This window comes from Amblyomma maculatum, chromosome 2 (assembly GCF_055883805.1).
Source record: "Amblyomma maculatum isolate TAMU_Amacu chromosome 2, ASM5588380v1, whole genome shotgun sequence".
NCBI lineage: Eukaryota > Metazoa > Arthropoda > Arachnida > Ixodida > Ixodidae > Amblyomma > Amblyomma maculatum.
Window position 1 is genome coordinate 210,706,375 of NC_139345.1, and position 21,827 is coordinate 210,728,201.

The window sequence follows — 21,827 nt, forward strand, 5'->3', positions numbered from 1 at the left end:
ACAGCGCGAATTTTGTCGGGGTTCGGCAGGATGCCATGGGTGTTGACAAAATGTCCTAGGACCTTGAGTTCCCGGCAACCAAAGCTACACTTCTTGGAGTTCAACTGAAGGCCCGCTTGTCGGAAGACGCCAAGAATAGCCGAAACATGATGGAGGTGGCCCTCAAAGGTTGATGAAAATATGATGATGTCATTGAGGTAGCACAGACATGTGGTCTATTTGAACCTGTGTAGTAAGGAGTCCATCATGCGCTCGAAGGGGCATTACATAAGCCGAAAGGCATCACCTTGAATTGGTAGAGGCTATCCGGAGCGATAAAAGCAGTCTTTTCACGGTCTCTTTCGTCAACAGAGATTTGCCAGTATCCAGAACGGAGATCGATGGAGAAGTATTTGGCACCATGCAGGCAGTCAAGGGCGTCATCGATCCTTGAAAGAGGGTACACGTCTTTGTTATCTTGTTTAGGCGCCGGTAATCTACGCAAAACCTCCAGCTGTTGTCTTTCTTTTTGACGAGTACTACCGGAGGCACCCAGGGATTACTCGACGGCTCAATAATGTTGCTGGCCAACATTTTCTCCCCTTCTTCCTGAATGATTCAGCGTTCGGAAAGAGCAACTCTGTAAGGCCATCGGTGAATAGGGCAGGCATCTCCAGTATCGATGCGATGTGTGACGACAGACGTTTGGCCCAGGGATCCATGACCGAAATCAAAAATGTCGCTGTATGACCGCAAAAGGCCGGCAAGGGCACTGGCATATTCGGGACGCAGGTCAGAGGCAACCATGTTTGACGACTGGCCAAGTTGGTAAGGGTTCATATTTAACCAGCCAAAGGATGATACACAGGGAAGAAGAGGACAGGACAAGGCTGGACTAGCAACTGAATGTTTATTGAACGGAAGAAAACCACGAAGACTCCTTCCGAAAAGCATGCGCACAGCCCAACCGGTGGAATGGCAGGGAATTGAGAAGAAGATGAAAAAGAAAATTCAAAGCCAATTCAAAGTCAAGGCATAACTAACGACTTTTCTAATAGAGCGAATTCCTTACAATGAAGGCTAACCGATGCCTTAGCCATACACTTGTCCTCAGCCTTAATGTAATATGCTTCAACCAACTCTCGACAGAATTGTTTACCATTGCTGTAAACTACACCCGTGTTACTGAAATCAGGCGCACAAAGGGACGGGTCATGCTCAGACTTACACTCTCGGGATTGCACATGTAGCGCCAGATTAGAACTCGCCTTCCCTCCCAGAGAATTAGAATGCTCCGTCAGGCGCACATTTAGACATCTGCCTGTCTGCCCGTAGTAGCACCGGCCACAATTGAGCGGAATGCGATAAACCACATTCTTTCTGCAGGCGGTGAACCTTTTCTTATGTGACACTACACAACGAAAACTATCACGAGCTACATTGTCGAGCCCCGTTCTAACTCTGGCGCACAAGCGCCAGAGTTCGAAATGACGACAGACTTGCAGGACTGAGTCCCCCGTAGAGCAGTCTTTGCAGAGAAGTATGTTGAATGTGTCATCTACGATACCCTTAAGTATATGGCCCACTTTATCATCTTCGGTCATGGAGGTGTTCACCTTTCGACACAGGGCGAGGACGTCCTGTATGTAGGTGAGGTATGATTCGGTTGACGATTGAGCACGAGTAGTCCGGTCTTTTTTGGCTGCTAGAGCTCACCCAATCGGCTTGCCGAACAAGTCCTGAAGCTTTTGTTTGCAGATGTCCCAAGTAGGCATCTCCTGTTCGTGTTTGGTAAACCAGGTCTGCGCCGTTCCCGCTAGATAGAAGATGATGTTGGCAAGCATTATGCTAGCATCCCACCAGCTGTTCTTGCTGCACCTTTCGTGTTCATCGAGCCAATTTTCAACATCCGTCTTGTCTTCGCCGTTAAAAATAGGCGGATGGTGGATTTTGGTTAAGACCATGGGGGCAGGTGGAGTTTGCGTAGCGGGTGATGCATCCTGGGATGCCATGCTTACAGTGGCAGTTGGTGGGGTGAGCTCGGGGAGATGGCGTCCACTGTGCAAATCCAGGTTTCTGGCGCGGAAATACGAGGAGCTGTGGCAAGGGGATCGAAAGCGCCTCCACCAAGATGTTACGGGGGTAGTTCAGCTTGAGGGTTGAGAGAGTGGAGATGGGAGGGAGACAAGGCTTCCACAGAACTGCCCTTTCCTGCAGGCACCAGCCGACACTGCTCGAACGTCGTCGTCTTCGCCGAAACTACTCAAATTCTTCTTTTTCCTTCTTATGCGCATATCAGTGCATGCACCGCCTAATGTAAAAATATATACAAGAAACCTCGTCCAGAGGGAGCCAGCAACTAGCAGCCTTAAAAACTAATAATGGCGACTTCTACATCTCCCTCCTAGAAGACTGAACAGAGAGAAGGAGAGGCCAGGAAACAATTCACGAGTTTAAACAGTCCGGGGGAACAATGTGCCGTCCAATATGTGCCCGCACAACTTGATCACCATCCGCTGGAGGTGGTCCGCAGGCAATTTTTGACTCTGTTTTGCAGGCAGGCGGTGGGTTCCAGGACTGCACCTGAGCACTGTGGTGGAACAAAGGGTATAAGGTGACGTCGATTACGCTGCAGGATGCCGCCTTGCTGTGTTTTGACCACATAGCATCCAGGTCTTTGAGCCGAGCTCAGGACGGTGGCCTTTACTTGGTCGGGTCTCACCCACACACTTTGGCCTGTTTGTAGTGGTGGCAGATTTTCAGCTCGGTGGTGTCTGTTAAAACTGCCGGTCTGCTTCTGCTCGTATGCGGCTTCTTTCCCTGAAACTTTTTATCTTTTTGGCCAGTTAGGCCGTAAGTGCTCTTCCCTCTTGGGGACTCTGGTTCGTAACTGTCGTCCCATCAACAGCTGGGCTGGACTGAAGCCATTGACACCTGGTAGCTCAGCAGGGCCAAGTGAGGATCCTCTGCTTTGCAGAACATATCCACGGTCTGAATCATCCTTTCGGCCCCACTATTTGACTGCACATTGTGCGGGCTGCTGGTCACATGGTGAAAGCCATATGCCGCTGCAAATGTTGCAAATTCCCGCGATGAGAACGATGGGCCATTGTCTGTTCTGACCTCTTAAGGGATCCAGTGCCGTGCAAAGATGCTCTTGAGGATGTCAATGATGGCTTGGGCTGATGAACTCCTCAGACTAACTACCTCTGGGAACCTCGAGTAGTAGACAACCACCAGGATAAATGTTTGACCTTTGACGCGGAACAAGTCAAGCAGTTTCCAGGGGTCTCCAGGCAGGCTTGTGGGCACCAAGGGTTCTGCCTGATTGACTCGGGTGGAAGCGCACTGCTCACAGTTGGTTACAAGAGATATGATGCCTGCTGATATACCGGGCCACCAAACTGACTCATGAGCCAGAGCCTTGCTTCTGTTGATGCCTTGGTGCCCTTCATGCAGCAGCGTCAGTACTGTTGGTCAAAGTGAAGATGGGTTAAAAATGCAGGCACCTTTTAGTAGAAGACGGTTGCAGACAGAAAGCTTGTTTTCCACTGAAGCATACTTTGTGAGATGTATTGGCTTCTTGGATTTCTGCGGTGATCCCTGCTGGCAAAAAGTGATAAGTGCTTTGCATTCTCCAACGGAGTCTTGTACTTGACGCATTTCCTTGAGGTTTAAAGGTAGGACCTCCGATGAGCATGATACTACTTGTGTTGCAAAATGTTCTACTGTGTCCAGGAGACGAGATGCCTGGGGGATACACGGAAGGGTATCTGCCGTGGCTAGGAGTTTTCCAAGTACGTGCAGCATCCTGAATTGATACTGCATTGTCTTCAGTCTTCGCCTCTGTATGCGAGGAGGTAACACATCCAGCTCCATCTTGCCGAAGAGGGAAAGCAGCGGCAGACGGTCGGTTTCAACGTTGAACGCTATTCCTCAGACAAACTCGTCAAACCGCTGGGTAGCCCATGTAGCCAAAGCTTCCTTCTCTGTCTGGCTATAGCGCTGCACAGTCACGGTTATGAACCTTGAAGGAAAAGGAACTGGGCGACGCTCTCCTGAGGGCTGCATCTGCAACAAGATTGCTGAGAGTCCAAAAGAACTTGCATCTGCAGATACAGTAGTGGCATATTCTGGATGATACTTGGCCATGCAGTGATCCGATATCAAGAGTTCCTTAAATCTAGCGAATGCTGCCTCTTGATCTTGCTGCCAGGTCCAACACACAGATTTGCTCAAGAGGATGGATGGGTGCTGTGACGTCAGAGATGTGTGGGAGGAATCTGGCCAGGTGATTTACCCTCCCCAGAAGTATTCTGACCCTTGCAACATCTTTGGAGCTTCCATGGTTTTGACTGCATCAAATTTAACTGGATCTGGCCTGATGCCTTCAGTCGAGACGATGACCCCAAGAAAGGGTACTTCGGAGACCCCGAAATGGCATTTTTCCCGGTTGAGTGTGACGCCAGCCTTTTTAAGTACACTTGGTCGAGTCTGGAGTCATGTTCCTGATGTGTGCGCCCAATGACTAGTATGTCATCAATCATGTTCACCACTCCAGCATGGCCAGGATTCTGGTCAGCTGCTTTTGGAAGTACTCTGGTGCAGAGGTGATGCCAAAGGGCAGCTGGCAAAAGCAATACCAGCCGAATGGGGCGATAAAGGTTGTCAGCTCCTGAGACTTGGGGGAGAGCTTCACCCGGTGGAAGCTTGCGGTTGTATCTAGCTTCGAGAAGGTGGCTGCATCACCAAAGAAGCCCAGGACTTGCTCAACAGTTGGAAGAATGTGGCGCTCTCCCTGGACCACCTTGTTTAGCTGAGTCAACGCAATGTCGATAGGACCCATCATGTTTTCGGACTATGACGAGCCTAGAACACCAGGGTGTTGGCTTGTCAACTCTACGTATCATGCCAGATTCCTCCAGTTTGTCCAATTCAGTGGGCATGATGCCACACAGTGGGATTGGAATCCTACGGGGCACGCTTAATGAGAAGGGTACTGCGTCTGGTCTTAGCTGGATGGTGTACTCGTCCTTGAGTGTACCAAGTCCACAGAAGAGCTTGGCATGTAGTGTGGCTCCAGGAGCTTCAAGTTCCCCGAGAAATTGAACAACTTGTAGAGCTTGTAATGCCAGCAGACCAAGGAGAGGTACAATGAAAGACTGGACAACGTAGAGGCGCTGAGTGCTAGCTTTTCCCTGCCATTGAGGTTGCACCCAATACGAGCCGAGCACACATAGTGGTTGGCCTCTGGGACCTGAGAGCGCAGTGTCCAACTTAAGTTGTACTGGCCATGCAGGGAAGTTGCTTGGGACCGCAGAAACTTCAGCTCCTGAGTCGACTTTAAATGGCGCGTTGTAGTTGTCAATTGTTACATCAACAAATTTTGCCTTGGCGGACGTCCTGGCAGTGACAAGTTGAATACAAGACTTCAGCAAAGTGCCCTTTCTTTTTGCAGAAGTTATAGACTGAGCTTCGAGCCGGGCAGTCGAGGCGCGAATGAGGGGCCTGGTCGCAAAAATTGCACGTAGACTGCTCGCATAGGGGCTCGGCCTTTGATTGTGACACCCGTGACTACATATCGGAGCAGCGACGGAATGTTGGCTTGACCGTTTTCGCAGCGTCAAGATCAAGCTCGCGGGAATGTTCGCTACCAAGTTGAGATAACCTTCGATCCTTATCTGCGTCTTACGGTTGATGTGCCTGCGTCCAGGCATCCTTGAGAGTCAATTTTGCGCTCAGACGCAGCTCCCTAACAACCCATAACTTCATCTGCAGCGCCTCGAGGATGCCATCTAACCATCGTGTTCGCTGCCTACCCCTTCTCCGGTGACCCTCAACCTTTCCCAACATCAAATCTTTCTCCAGCGACTCCTCTCTTCTCATCAGATAACCAAAGTAGCTGAGCTCTAACTTTAGAATTTGACCCTCCAATGAGAAGTCAGGGTTTATGGTCGACAATATCGACTGATTTGATCTTCTGGCAGTCCAAGGAACTCTCAAGAGTCTCCGCCAGCACCACAATTCAAACGTGTCAATTCTTCGGCGGTCAGCCTTCTTCACAGTCTAACTCTCGCATCCATACATCACAACTGGAAAGACCATAGCACGAGCTATATGGATCTTGGAAGGCAGACTAATGTCTCTGCTCTTTATTAGGCGGTCAAGGCTAGCATTTCCCAGAAGCAGGCGTCTCCTAATTTCATGGCTGCAGTCTCCTTCCGGGATAATCTTGGAGCCCAAGAAGAGAAAATCTGTCACAGCTTCCATTTCTTGTCCCTTGATGCTCCGGGACTTCATAGGGCAAGACACCATGATCTTTGTCTTTTTAATGTTCAGTTTAAGCCTGAACTTCTTACTCTCTTCTTGTACGCGCATCAGAAGTCTCTTGAGTTCCACTTCACTTTCTGCCATTAAAGTGGTATCATCCGCATATCTAAGGTTGTTGATACGTTTTCCAGCAATCTTCACTTCAGCTGAAGACTCGTCCAGACCGGTCTTCCTCATGATGCACTCAGCATATAGGTTAAATAGGCAGGGCAACAGTATGCAGCCTCGTCTTACTCCTTTCTCAATCGGAAAACAATCAGTAAGACCATGCCCAGTTCTGATTGTGGCCTCTTGCCCTTCATACAGGTTCCTGAGGAGTCAGATGAGGTGAACTGGAACTCCCATCTCTTGGAGAGCTTGCCACAATCTGCTATGATCTACGCAGTCAAACGTTTTCGCATATTCAATAAAGCAGAAGTAGATGGGTTTCTGGAACTCCCTTGCTTTTTCCATGATCCAGCGAAGGTTGACAATCTGGTCTCTAGTTCCTCTTCCTGCCCTAGCGAAACCCAGCTTGCACGTCCGGAAGCTTCCGATCCACATACTGCTGCAGCCTACCTTGGAGGATTTTCAACATCACCCTGCTAGCATGCGAAATAAGTGCGATCATGCGGTAGTTGGAACAATCTTTGGCACTGCCTTTCCTGCCTTTCTTTGGAATGAGGATGTAAACTGACCTCCTCCAATCCTGTGGCCACTGCAGGGTTGTCCAAATCTTCTGACATAATGTATGCAGAATGTTAACAGCATCATGGTTGAGGTTTTGAAGCAACTCAGCTGGAATGCCATTAATTCCGATAGCTTTGTTCTTAGCAAGGCTGGCTAAGGCCCATTCAACTTCACTCTTCAGGATGCCCGGCTCGAGATCAGTAATCACAACAGTCTTATGTTGGGTTTGCACATTCAGGTCCTTGTACAGTTCTGTGTATTCCTGCCACCTCTTCTTTATCTCTGAGGCTTCAGTGAGGTCCTTGCCTCGTTTGTGCTTTATCACGCCCAGCTTAGCACAGAAGCTTCCTTTGATATCTTTGATTGTCTTATACAGAGCTCTTGTGTTCCTTAATTGGCTGTTGTCCTCAACTGCTTGGCACTGTATGTTCAGGAAGGCATTCTTATCTCTCCTTGCTATTTTCTGAAAATCCGCATTGAGAACCTTGTATCTTTCTCTTTCCCCCATAACTTTTGCCATCCTCCTTTCCTCAGCTATTTGCAAAGCCTCTTCAGATAACCAGTTTGCTTTCTTGAATTTCTTTTGCTTTGGAACTACCTTAGTAGCAACTTCTTGTATTATATAACGAACATCAGTCCACATCTCTTCGGGCTCTCTGTCTTCTAGATCTAATTCTTGAAATCGATTCCTCACTTCCACAGCATATCCTAATGGAATTTGATCCAAATCATATCTGAAAGGCCTTCTAGTTTTCTGCGTTTTCCTCAATCGAAGCTTAAATCTGGCAACAAGAAGCTGATGCTCGGTGCCACAATCGGCCCCAGGCCTTGTTTTTACTGCTTGTATAGCGCTTCTCCATTTCTGCCATCAAAGAATATAATCAATCTGATTCCTGTACAGACTGTCCGGTGAAGTCCATGTGTACAGGCGCCTCTTGTGCTGTTGAAAATGAGTGTTCGCTATGGTCAGGTTGTTTTCTTGACAAAACTCTACTAGCCTCTGCCCAGCTTCATTTGGCTCACCAAGACCAAACATGCCTGCAATTCCGGATATTTCTTCACTCCCCACCTTAGCATTCCAGTCTCCTATGAGAAAAAGGATGTCTGATGATGGAGTGCGGTCTAAAAGGCATTGCAGGTCAGCATAAAATCTCTCAACGTCAGCTTCTTCAGCAGTAGTGGTTGGTGCATAGACTTGGATAACTGTTATGTTGAAAGGGTGACCTTGGATCCAAAGTGAAATCATTCGGTCGTTTTTGGGGTTATACCCTAGCAGTGCTTTGCCCATTCTTCTGTTTACTATGAGAGCGACCCCATTCCTTCTCCTGGATTCGTGCCCACAATAAGATATAATGGTCGCCAGAATTAAATTCTCCATTCCGGTTCACTTGAGCTCGCTGATAACCAAGATATCAGTGTTCCATTTCTCACTTGACGACATCCAGTTTACCTTGCATCATAGATCTTACATTCCATGTTGCTATGTGAGATATCTCCTTGCAACATCGGACTTTCCGGTTGCTTCCCAACACATCCACAACTGAGCGTCCTTTTGGCTTTAGCCCAGCCGCTTCATTCGTCCTGGAGCTACTAGGAAACGCCCTTTGTTCATCCCCAGTAACATGTGGGAAGCCTTCCAAACTGGGGGGCTCATTTTCCGTCACCCTATCATTAATGCTATTAATTAACTAACAGCCTACCGTTATCACTAAAGAGGAAAGTATACAACAGTTGCACCTTACCTGTATTCACCTATGGGGTTGAAACGTGGAGGCTAACAAAAAGGGCTATGGAACGAGAAATGGTAGGTGGAACGTTAAGAGATTGGAGGAGCGCAGAGTAGGTCAGAGAAATAACTCGAGTTAATGACATTCTAGTGGAAACCAGGAAGAAAGGGGCATGGGTAGGGCATGTAGTACATTGAGAGGAAAACCGATGGTCACTTAGGATAACAAATTGGATTCCAAGGGAAGGAAAGCATAGCAGGGGGCGACAGTAAGTTAGGTGGGCAGATAAGGTTAAGAAGTTTGCAGGGGTCAAGTGGATGCAGCTAGCACAGGACCGGGTTAATTGGGGGAATACGAGAGAGGCCTTCGTCCTACAGTGGGTGTAGTCCGGCTGACGATGATGACTGTAGTGTAATAAATACTCTTGTTTGAGAATAAAAGTGGAATGAAATTTAGAGGAACCCTGAAACAATTCTCATGGTCATATTCTAATGCAAGAAATATGAAGAGGTGGTCTTTGCGAGTATCTTAGTAAAGTTCAAGAGTTCTGTACGAATGTTATGGGTAATTTACAAATAACTTAAAAAAATGGCTGCTCACCACCATTTAGTGCAACACACTACCATGCATTCTTAGCTACCTTGATGCAAATTTGGGGAATCTGGGTGAGCATTCTTGTGGCTGGTGGTGTTTAGGGGGACATTCCCCACTCTCCACCAGCCAACCCCCGCTCTGACCTCCCTCCTCACTTGTAGGGATGAGAAAGGAGAGGCTAGACTATGAATGATTTCACCCACACCCTAACTAGTGGGCCCTGTATTTTCTTTTAGTGGCCATTATTGTTGGCAGACATAAACATGCCTTGTAAGTTTTTTTCAGTGTGGTTATTTCACCCACACCCTAACTAGTGGGCCCTGTATTTTCTTTTAGTGGCCATTATTGTTGGCAGACATAAACATGCCTTGTAAATTTTTTTCAGTGTGGTTATGGGTGATAGAATACTGATCACTACTATGCTCTTCGAAGACCTCAATAAATGTCCTTTCATGGTCCCTTTAAACTGTGCTTATGGATTCCTGTTCCCTTTAGCTATGCCATTTCTGTTCTTATATTTTCAAGTCTTAATTATTCACGCCTCGAATACACATAAAAAGACCAGCACAATCCCGAGTTCATCAAGGATCGTCTCACCACATGAGAATGGAAGTAAAGAAGCTCATTTGCAAATATTATAAAGAGCAACATACTTCTTTGCGGGAAGGCATGAAAAACAATGCTGGGATGACCAGTTATACAGGAAACTAAACTAGCACAAGCAATGAGCACATTGTGGCAAGGGAAATAAAAGAAACATCCTTACTTTTTAAAACTTTGGGTCTGGATGCTGCATAAGGTGTCCATCCAGCCTTTTGACTAAATGGGACATTAGCATGATCATTAGTATAGTTTCACTTTGGTCCAGTTATATTTTTGTAACCTTTTTCTACGACAATCCCTGCCTGTTCTGTCCTCAACTGCATTAGAAGAGGAGAACAGAGAAAGATATTTCAGGAAAAAGGTTCCTTTGCAGCACAGCAGGATGTTGATAAACACAACAGTGCAGAGCTCTGTCCACTCTGATCTGTGTTATGCCACCACATTAGGAAATACCGTTTTGAGACTATGAACCAAAAAACCTAGTACAATGTTTCACTAATTGTTTGAAATTCTGCACAATTTTACGTGATACCACTTATGCATGTCCCAGTGCTTTAAGCCCAAGCAATACTATCAATGGGAAAAAAATTTATGGCCGAAGTGTTCTTCAGGCCACTCACCAAGTATTTCAATCGATCAAGAGCGAGCACATGATCAGGGGTACGAAACTTTTTTGTGGTATACCACTGCCAAGCCAATACAAACATGAATGCCAGAGGAAAGACAGCAAGAGCATTGCAACAGTCATGGGATCGATATCCAACCGAAAAAATCATCACCGAGCAGGATTTAAACCATTGCTGGGTAAAACAGAGAACCTTCGTTGCCAGTGCCTCAGACACGGCCCCATCACATGCCAAGGGTGTACCATGCACGAATTCTTAATTTTAAAAGATCAATTCTCCTTCAGTCACCAGGTGTGCTGAAGTACATAGTTGAAACTGAAATCCACTAGCATTTTCTACTCCTGATATGGCTCCTACAATACGGGGCCCAATGGTGTACTGATTCACATGCAAAAGGTGTGGCACTGCTTTTCCAATGAAGGGCATACTGATACCTGCTAACTTGGCGGTGCTAAAGGGGGCAGGCACGTTCAGGACGCCATTGAGTGCTAATTGAAACAAAAGCAGCAACAGCATGCATGAAAGGCAAGTCCAGGAGACATCTGCAGGAGACTGCCACCGAGTGACCTCGCTTCACCTCTGCAGCCGGTCGACGCAAACTGATCGGCGAGGCACCACTGCCGTTTTCTTTCAGCGTCATCGGCATACCGTTTTAGTTTCATGGGAAACCATTATTAGCTGCTTTACATAAAATTCTGTCAGCGACCATTGTTGGCCACGACGGTTCCGAAAGATGAGCTGTCATGCCATCAATGGGCATAGCTCAGCTCGGTAGCATGAGACATGCGGCCGAGCGCAATACGATCAGATGGCATGATGTTCGAGCACTGCTGCCAGCCGCCATCGAATTTGTTGCCTACAAGGTCTGATCGACCACTACGTCGCCATGAGTCCAAACCGACACAGCCTTCTTACGCAGGCAGAGAACATTGATCAGAAGATTTACGCAATGATCGTGTAATTGGAAAGTTCTGTCAGAAATTGGAAGTCTTCGGGGCAAATCAAAAGGGTTGGCAGGTATGTATACTGTGCAACTTGAAGTATAATACTATGCTTGAATGGGTGTTGACTCGTCATGCTCAATGCAGTTCATTTAGAAATAGCGCTTGTTCTCTGTTCCTCTTTCTCATCACTCATTTCTCTTGCACTGTACGCTCCGGAAAAGGCATGTGCCACACCATTTGTTATTCTTCTCAGTTGTTTCTCTCGAGCTATGCGCTCACTGCCACCCCGAAAATAATTTTGAGTGGTTCGTGTAGGTACCACAATAAAAATGTGACCATACTAGGGAGCGTGGACAAAAGCTTGTCTGCTTGCTGACAGATGGCATAAAGCAACAAACATCTTTATTATCTACGCCATGAGACATTAACTTAAGCAGCTGTTCGAGGAATAGATGCACAGATTTCCACCATTGTTTGCCTTTCCTCTGTGAAATGAAAGTCAAGTTATTCAGTAGCCCTGCTCTTACCACTGCTCCACTAATGTCATGGAACAGTGAAACCCGCATGACTGTTTTCCTTTGTTCTTCTGAAGTTACAGGGTCCTCCATATGACCATCACATTTCGCATGTTCAGCTTTCTTGTTCCTTTGGTATAACCACGCATATTAGGCGAGAATGATGCAAGAATTATCACTGCATCTTACTGATAGGCCAAGATGTCCGTTTTAGAAAACTTCAGAAGCAGCAAAGATTTCGTGCTTCATGCATGCATGGCAGTTGGAGTGAGTGTCATTTTTTGGACCTAATTTGCCATATTCAGATTGATGCAATGTTATGCACGCTCTGAACGGGGCAGGAATTTACACTTGCCCTCTACTTAATCCTATCCCATAAAAAAAAAAAAAAGAGTGGTGTTATAGGCGGGTCCATTGTCACCGAGACTTATTTCCACAATGTGCAAGAAATTTTTCTGAAGCTGTAAAAATGGCTCCTCAGAAATGCTTGGATGGCAGGCTTTTGCACTGCGTCAGCCTCATCAGTAGTGTCTTAGTTGGGTCTTCTGTGTGTGTGGATGGCTATAGTGGAGGACTGGGCTGTGCCTGAAGTGCCTCAAAGAAACCTCGAGTGCTACCGTCATGCCTGGAGTGCACCAAACGAAGCAATAAAAGAAGGGACGTACGCACCTTCTTCTCTGGCAAGGGAGGGATGATGACGCAACGGTACGTGTCCTGCAGGTGGCTGTGCAGGTATTCAAAGTCCCGGTAACGCCGCCACACAATGTACGGGGTCTTCCTGGGCTCCCGGATGCTGCAGTGACAAAACATAAGGGGGGGAGGGTAGTGAAGGCAAACGCTCGTGAGGCACAGGCTATCGGTGCTGCAGACCAAGCCAAGGGGTCCAGGCTTTGCACCTGTGAAAGGGGCACATTTCCGTTTAGATTTCGAGCAATTTATATGTTTCTGTGCTTTCAGGCCTGGAGAGGAGGGGCACATAAAATTGGTGGCAGCATTCTCGAAAACTGCAGCACTGGCAAGTGATGGCAATGGATACAGGCAGGTGGCTCCAGATATTAGAGGCACAAGGAATGAATTAAAAGAAAGGCTGCATCAACAAATCATGGATGCAGAATGGTGTGAAAGGTAGAGACAGAAATAATCAATTCTTAAGCACCTCAGAAAGGCAGTACCATTTGGCAATGCAATGAGCAGACTGCCAACTGCTTTGTTCACGGGGCCTGTGCATATACATGAGCTTGTTCTTCTTTTGCACCAAGCTATCGAGAATTATTGTGCTAGACTGGTTGTGACAAACGAGGTTACATGGGCGAATGGATAGACGAAGCGTGTGGTACTCACAGCCAACATGTGAGCATGCGCTTCGCCTGTCCAGTCATCCATCCATTGCGTGTTGCAGCCTGCCTTTTGACATATACAAGCAAGTGGCACTGCTTACTGTATATGAAGCAAGTACACTAATATTTTTCTTGTCCATTCAACCCAGCAAGCTCCTTTAATCCAGCACATGTCAAAATTTTGCTCACAGTCACCATAGACGCAAGGCCATATATACAGACGGAGGAAGCCAAAAGTACTACCTGAGGCCAAGGTAGGCATAACAGAGTATTTTTTTGTTTTAACAGCAGTGTTAGTTAGAATGGAAGATTAGTTCTGATCCCGTTTCAGACGGAAGATAATGTGACAAATTGGAAGACATGCCACCAGTGGGATCTGTAATGGTAATCCACACATGACATACTATGCTATGGCGGTAACTGTGCAATCCTCCCGTTTCAAGTGTCATGTGATGCATGTATCCTGACCGCGTCAGTGCACATAAACCATTCCGACACCCACAAACCTGAGAGAAGTGGGTGACACCACTATCCGGCTGAGAGGCCATCCTCTTTGGATGCCAGCGTAACTTTTTTTTTTTTATATGTCTCAAAGTGTGCTTTGGGCAGGGGGTGATTACATGACTCAGTTGAAGGAGTCTGCCAAGGAATGGCTTAAAAAGTCACAAAATTGTCGATTACAAGTCCTATTCGTCAATATGCATTCCACCAGCCAGAGTTGGCCAATAGAAGTGGGGCTAACTGATCGGTTTGAGAGATTTGTGAGAGGTTGGTAATGTGATTACTGCATAATATGGCTCCAGAATTTGAGCAATTTATTGCAAAGCATTGAGGGGGGGCCGTCATTGCCAAATGATGTGCATTTGCAGCTTGCAAGATTCCAGTAACATCGCAGGTACTGCATCTCCTTGCGAGATAGAACAACTGGTGGCTTTGACACAGGTGTAGCGAAACCAATCAATGATCTCCACCTCGATGATTCCACGGATTAGTTGGAAGCTGCTCTGTGAGCATCGAGAAACCCTGTTACAGAATCCCGAGAATGTCAAAGCAGCTCTAGACATAAGGAAGCATTTCAGAGAATAGAATAGGGCCTCAATATTTAAAAAAAAGGTCCTGATGCCCTTATATAGTGGAAACATTACAACATGACAAAGGCAGAGTTCTTCACAGCAGCGAGCCATCAATCTGTAACAGATTGACTTTCTCTTACAAAAAATAGGGTAGCGACCATTTGCAACATGCCCTTTTCAGAGACCGTTGCACTGAAAGAGATGTAGACAATGTGTGTTCTGGCATTAAGAAAAAAATACTTCCAAGGCATTCTTGCTTTCTTGTCTCTATGGTGTATAGCAAACCACTATTTTCAATATCCCTGACTTTTCCAGGCTTTCCCTGATTATTTCAGATTAAATTCTCTGACAAGTGAGGAGGCTAAAAATGTAGCTGGTGACAATAATGAGCACAGATGAATAATTCACAACAAAAAGCTATTTATTATTCATATTCTGCAATTTACAATAGTGAAAAGGCTGTCATTAGAGTTAATGGCCGTTAAGATAGTCAAAAGATTACTGAAAATTAAAAGAGCAGTGATGCTAGCCTCTGAGCAAGCGCACCGTCCTCCGCAAACAGCTGAGCCAATCCTATCTAATAATGGATGTGCGTGCTTGGTAACGCAGCTCGCCTATCGCTTTTGTGCTGGCCGCTGCCAGCGAGGTTATTCCTGCTTTTTGTCGCGTACTACTCCAACGCTGTGCTTCCACATATTTCATTGAGTACCCACCTCACATGTATATCGGTCATTCCATTGTGGCAGTTCAGCCATGCGCTGTCGTCAACGTAACATATCGCGCCCCGCGAGCTGGTGCGCCGCAATGCTGCTGGTGAGACAGCACATACAAACAAAAAAAGTCTGCATGAATAACATACTTGCTGTGCACCAGCTTAAAATAAAAATGAACTGCAGGATAGATTGTGACATTTGCTCTGACTTGGCGAAATTTTTAGTGGTTTCCTTAACATTTCACTGATTCTTCCCGGTGCATTATATTTCCCTGAAAATTCCTAGATTTCCCAGTACCTAAACATCCTGATGTCTTTAGTGAGGCTAAGGTGACATAGTTCAGGTGACAAAATAGCGTGGTCTAGTCCTTAGTATTTACTGTTTTGCTGTTCAAGGGTATTAAAATTAGTAGACTTAATTAGCAAACTTTTTAATTATGACCTTTAGAAGTAAACTTTCAGAAGCTGTAGATATCCTGGAAAACAGCTCACTGAGATGTTTCTACGACGATATTAGTTGCACAGTTTTATTCACTGGCCTTGTCATCTTCAATCCAGCAGAAAAAAAGGAAAATGCTTTTCAAGTAAACAGTACCTTGGTGAAAACATTTCAGTCAGCTGTTATTCAAGATGAACTACTTCTGCTTTGACGTTTTCTTCTCGAAGTGAACTGTACAAAAGCAGCTAATTCCTCAACTAATTAATATACATACTCAGAGTAGGCAACTAATGTTGAGTTCCAATGGCAGATCCGGATAATTTTTCTGCTCCATTCGGGGCAGTTGTATTCCAATGGCAGAATGGGAGCGAGAGCTGCCTGTTCCAATGGCAGATTGGGATCAGGTGTGAATCCCGGATCGTTTCGTGGTGCATCGATATTTGCTTCGCCGAAACCGTCAGATTTGGCTGGAATCACGTATGCCATGCCTCGTGTTTTTGCTTCTACTCCCTGCTATGACTGGCGCAATCTCGCTTCCTTGTTGCTGCATGGTGATCCGAGCAGCTGTGGATGACATGAAAGCTGTGCCTGGTTGCCGACCTCCAAGGAGTCAACTTGCACTTCGCGGTGAAAAATCTTGCAAGGAGCGGACGTCACCAGCAAGCACCAACATCAGGCCTATCGCAGCGGGCAGCCGTCGCAATGACACTATATAGACGAGCAGTGGCTACTGGTCTCAGAAGAAGCTAGCACAGCATAAGACGAAATAACTTATTTGCTGTAAGCTTTTCTTTCATGTTAACCTTACAAAGCACGGCATCTGAGCTGTATGCATGATTCTCAACATTGTTCCTGTACACTTCGGGGGCAGCGAGACTACGAAACCCTGCAGCCTGCCATGACAACGTCGACATTCGAAGCATATTTTTTCACATTCGGACGTCATAAATGGTTTCGCATCTCAACTGAAGCAAGAACAATGTTTCTAAGCATTGTTTACGTTATTTGTTTTATAATGTGCGAGCCCTAGGAAAAACTTTCATTCCCTTCGCTTGACATGCCATCGAGCTGTGCTCAGCATCGGCAGCTTTTTCAAACGGCACCTCTGCCGCTTCAAAGACATATGTTAGCTTCGATCAAAGATTTGATAATGCTTTATCAGAAATAAAGATTTACGCTATTAAATATGCTTTGCAAACAGCTGAAAATATGTGCTCGCAACAGACCGAAGACAACGGCGGCCATTGCAAGGGCGGAGCCACGAAAACCAGTGTGCGCGCTGCTTGGCTTACTTCCACCAGAAAGCATGCTCCCGCTGGAGCGAACGCATTCCAGTGGCAAATATGAAGGAAGGTAACTATGCTAGAGCGATGGGTTCAATTTGTAATCCGGCCAAGCACCGCAATCTGCCATTTTAATTGAGCGTCTTTCTGAAAAGCTTGGTTGCCTTTAGCTAGGACACCCTGTATATTCTGCCCCACAGTTCCCAGCAAATTTTCGAAAACTTGTTGTATCGTGCGTTCTGTCTCATCTTTTTTCAGTTTCGATTTCTCTACTGTTGATTGTGCTTGCGCTTGTGTATTCGTTTCTTCTTGGGTTCTATCTTGCCAGCTTCCATGAACTGAGCGTACATATAAACGGTGATGTGTTTAGACTGAACCTTTCGGTAACACAAGCAAAATAATAGGATTTTATTTACGGGGTGTCATTTTATATATGCTCTCATGATGACGCCATGGGCAAAATGCAGCCCGCTATCTTTTGAGAGGATGTCATGGGACTTGATGCCTGCAGGCGGTTGACGACATGCTTGCTGACATAGCAAAATTTTCCCTTTTACCAATTTAGCCTTTGAGGTGGACACTGTTGCATGATAGACCAATGAAGTGATGGGAGCTCATTGGGAGGCGACTCAACAGGAGTGGGGTTCGAAATGTCGTCTGAGTTGGCCGAGGTTTGGTTACAGGCTTCGGGTGCTGTGGCGCAAACTAGCTACTTCATATCAGAGCCCTTGGGGTTGTGCGCTCGCAGTTGATCCGCATAACGATGTTGCTCGCCATTCAGCGAAGACACATTCGCTATCTGAATCACTTGTGTGCTTAAGACTATGACAAGCAACCATCTGAGCCGACAGTGAGAACTTCTAAGCCATATCAGCTGTCCTGCAAAGAATGGCATGGTAGATCTGTGCGTTTCAAAATTGCGCTTCACTGGCTGCACTCAGAAGGCATCAGTCCAGTCTGGTCCGTAGCCGGTAACTCAACAGCAGTTTGGATGAAGACTTTCCACCCTTCATAGGCATCCGTCGATAGCGGAATAAAAAGAGACTCTGGCAGGTAACGAGGCTGTCCCCCTGATCTTTTTGATGGCTTCCTTGATCGTGCGAACTGCACATTCCGTCAGGCGTTCGACTGCGGGTGATAAGCCGCAATCATCACATGGTTGATCCCGTTCATTTCTACGAAGCTCTTGAACTCTGTAGAGACAAATTGTGGCACATAATCTGAAACCAGTGTATTGGGCAGTCCAAATCTGGCAAATATGGCTCTTAACACTTCCGGGGTGGACGTCGTGCTTCTCAACGGTATGGCCCCTAACCACTTGGTCTCGGCATCCATAACCACTAGCAGCATGTGTCCTATGATGGGGCCTGCGAAGTCAATGTGCACTCGAGACCGTATCACCACTAGCAGCATGTGTCCCATGATGGCGCCTGCAAAGTCAATGTGCATTTGAGGCCGCTTTTAGTCTGTTTCTGGCCACGGTGCCGGTACCTGTGCTCGAGGCGTCACTAGCTTGTACACATGAATCACATTCATGTACTACCCTCTCAATATCGGCATCCAGCCTTGAGTACGAGAAAATAGTTTGCGCAAAGTTTTTCATTGCAGCCATTTCTGGGTGCATTTATTAGAGGAGCCTCAGAAGATCTGCAGCAGCCGTTGACGGCATGACTATTCTATGTCCTCAGTAAATGAAGTCATGGTCACAACAGTCAACTCACTTTATTTTTTTAAAGAACGGCCAGAAGTGCCCCTCTGACTATGCCGTGCACTTGATGTAACAGAGGGTCCCGGATGGTTCGGGCCATCAACTCTTTGGCATCGATCGGTAACACATTCACAGCATCAGTATATAATACATATTCGGGCACGTGCGTCTTCCTGTTCGTCAGGCTGCTCCCGCAGAACAGGGAGAGGGAGACGGCTGAAAGTATTGGCGTTCACATTTTCGGACACCTTACGGTATAACAGGCTGTACAGATATCTTCCCAAAAGCAGGGCCCAATGCAGAGTACAGGCAGCGGCTATCTGCAGAATTGCCTTGTCCAGGCAGAACAATCCTGTCAATGGTTTGTGGTCCGTTACCAGCCCGAAAAGCTTTCCATAAAGGCAGTCTCTAAACCGGGTTATGACCAACACAAGAGCCAGCGCCTCCTCTTCTAGCTGGGAATAGTTCTTGTTGACTTTCATTAGCATTTGTGACCTGAATCCTATGGGGTAATCCACGCCGTTGACTTGATGCGACAGTACGGCTCCGAGACCTACTGCTGACGCATTACAATCTAAACGAAGGGGCTTGTTTGGGTCGAAATGCAACAGAAGTTTTGCATTCTTCACTGCCTTCTTAGCAACTTGAGAGCCATCTACTGCTGTTTGCCCCAGAACCACTTAACGCCTTTCGCCAGCAATGCATATGAGGGCGCCAGAAGAGTTGACATGTGTGGCCAGAACTTGCAGTAGTAATTTAAAAAACTTAAAAAAGCTTTCAGCTCACTCACCGAGGTGAGTTGTGGGGTGTCAAGCAGCGCTGTTATCGCTGTTAGGCTGCAAGCCACTGCTATCAGCACAATGCCCACAAAACGTAACTTGCTCCTGACTGAAGTTGCATTTCTCAGGCTTTAGATGCAGGCCGTGTTCCCTCAGACGTTGCAGCACTCGCTTAAGGACCACGTAGTCATTCGCCTTTTCAGCCATAATAATGTCGTCCAGATAGACCTGTACCCCGGGAATCCCAATAAGCATGGCTTCCATGCGTCGCTAGAAGAATAAGTATAGGCCCTTGTGTGTGTTCAGAGCAGCTAGTTTCTTTGAGTCTTCGTCTGGGGATAGCTATTGTAGGCGTTATGCAAGTCCAAGGTGCTGAAAACTTTTCCGCCATTGAGATTCACAAAGATATCAATTCATTGCAACGGATATTGCTCCATCTGGGTCACGGCATTCACTGCGAGACGGAAGTCGCTGCACATCCGTAGCCACCCATCCTTCTTGACGACAGGTGTGGTCCATTCCAAAAACGTCACTGCAGATAACACTCCTTCATAGACTAGCCTATTTAGCTCTTCCGACACCATTTACTTCAGTGCGCATGGAACTGGCGGAGCTTTACAAAACCAGGGCCTGTCATCTTCTCTGATGGACAGGTGCACCAGGGGCCCTTGAAGCAATCTAAGTCCCGGAGTGAAAATGTCATTGCATCTTGATAGCAGGGTTTCCAACAATCTGTCTGTGGTGGCCGCTTGTACGCACGCCACAGCATTGACAATGAGACTGGCTAACAGCAGTACTGAATCTTCAGATAGTGGCACGGCAGCAAAGTGTTGCTCCTAGATTATTAGCCCCGAGAGCGAACACTGGCGCCGCTGCGATCGCCGCAGTCTGACGTCACGGCAAGGACTCCGCCAGCCAGGGTTGCCAGATTTGGCTACTTTACGCCAAATTGGCTACTTTCTGAGCCGCCTGGCGACAAAAATTTTGGGTTGGCTACTTGGCTACTTTCTGGCTACTTTGAAAAATTTTCGCCTATTCCAACGAGCCCGTTTGCGCGCTGTTCAGGATGCTCGTTTTTATAGATAGACAGATAGCAAATCCATCAACGGTAGCGCTGCAATACAACCAACTGTGCATGGTGACGACTGTCCCCACCCTGTTTCAAAGGGGACGCTCTTAACATCCATCCACTAAAACCCCTTGGTAACTTGAAAGTAGCGACGCTCTCCTCCACGCCGCGCTTTCCTCCTCAATTCTCCTCGCGCGGGGCGGCTGCGAGCTCTGCGCACGACACGCTTTTTCTCTCTGGCGCCTGCCGGCCGGCCGCATCAGTCAAGCGAAGCGCGCGTTTTTGGGCCAGGTCTGCGCTCCAGGATCTAGTGCTGCCTCTGACTTTGTCTGTGTTTTTTTTTTTTGTTTTTTTTTTTAGCGTGAACTCTGTCACCCCGGTGAAACTTCGCAAAAGGAGAAAACGACCCAGGCTAGTGCTTTGAACTTTAATATATAGAGAAAGTCAAAGCGGCCGCTTAGTCTATTTCGCTACTTTCAAGCTATCTTGGCTAAGCATAGTATATGTCACGTGATAAACCTTCAGTTTGGATCATTGGTTAATTATACACTTATTTTGACCAACTACGGGCCAAATTAAATGATATTCAGTAAACCGCACTTGAAACCCAAATTTGCACTGCAGCATCGAGTCATATACCATTGGAAAGCTTAGGCCAAGTGTAATGGCACTGTGGTAGTTAGCGATCCTCATTAATCTGCGTTAAATATTTATTTTGTATAAAACCTAACTTTGAGCTAGACGATCAAGTCATATACCGTCGAAAAGCTTAGGATGAATCCAAATGCTCTGGATTAGCGATCCATATTAGCGTTAGTGAGCTATATGCAATCAAAACCACCCTTTTCATTATAGCATCGAGTCATATACCTTTCAAAAGCTTAGGTTGAATGCAAATGAATTGTGCTAGTTATCGAACCGAATTAATTAGTGCTAATTATTTAACTGCACTTAAAGCCAAACTTTGCATTATAGATGGCCAACAAAGGGCAAGTGTAAACGCATTATGCTAGCTAGCCAAACTTAGATAAACATCACAACAGAGCTAACACACTAACTAGGCTTACCACGAACTGCTTCGAAATGTTTTTCATTGCCCGTGCATATTTGCGTGCAGTAGATCTTATTTAGCGTGCACCCGCTGACAATAAATTAGTCATGAGTGCATCTTCCGTCTGTAGGTTTGTCTCATCAGTGTGAAAGTGGCTTTTGCACTCTGGTTTGTTCACTGAATAAAACAGTTGCGCACTTTCAATGCGATCAAGGAGCGCGGACAACCATTCATTGACCGCAATTCGCCGAACATTATTAGGGACTGGTGTCAAGGAAGCTTACGAATATACTTGGTATACCTATGAAAGAATGATTTCTATATCTCTAGGCAAGGTAAACGCCTCTCAATAATGTAATATTATACTTGAGAAATCGAAGGTTCCCGTC

General features: G+C 46.5%; 1 protein-coding gene across 5 annotated transcripts in view; it reads right to left on the reverse strand.

Annotated features, from left to right (window-relative positions):
• The window catches only part of LOC146201208 (sorting nexin-4-like), a 113,356-nt gene that overhangs the window by 82,252 nt on the left and 9,277 nt on the right, over window positions 1-21,827 (reverse strand). For all 5 annotated transcript variants that reach the window (XM_084595684.1, XM_084595685.1, XM_084595682.1 and 2 more), the window contains exon 3: window positions 12,657-12,780. In XM_084595684.1, coding sequence (XP_084451810.1) covers window positions 12,657-12,780 — 124 coding nt within the window. The remainder of the gene's footprint in view (window positions 1-12,656; window positions 12,781-21,827) is intronic.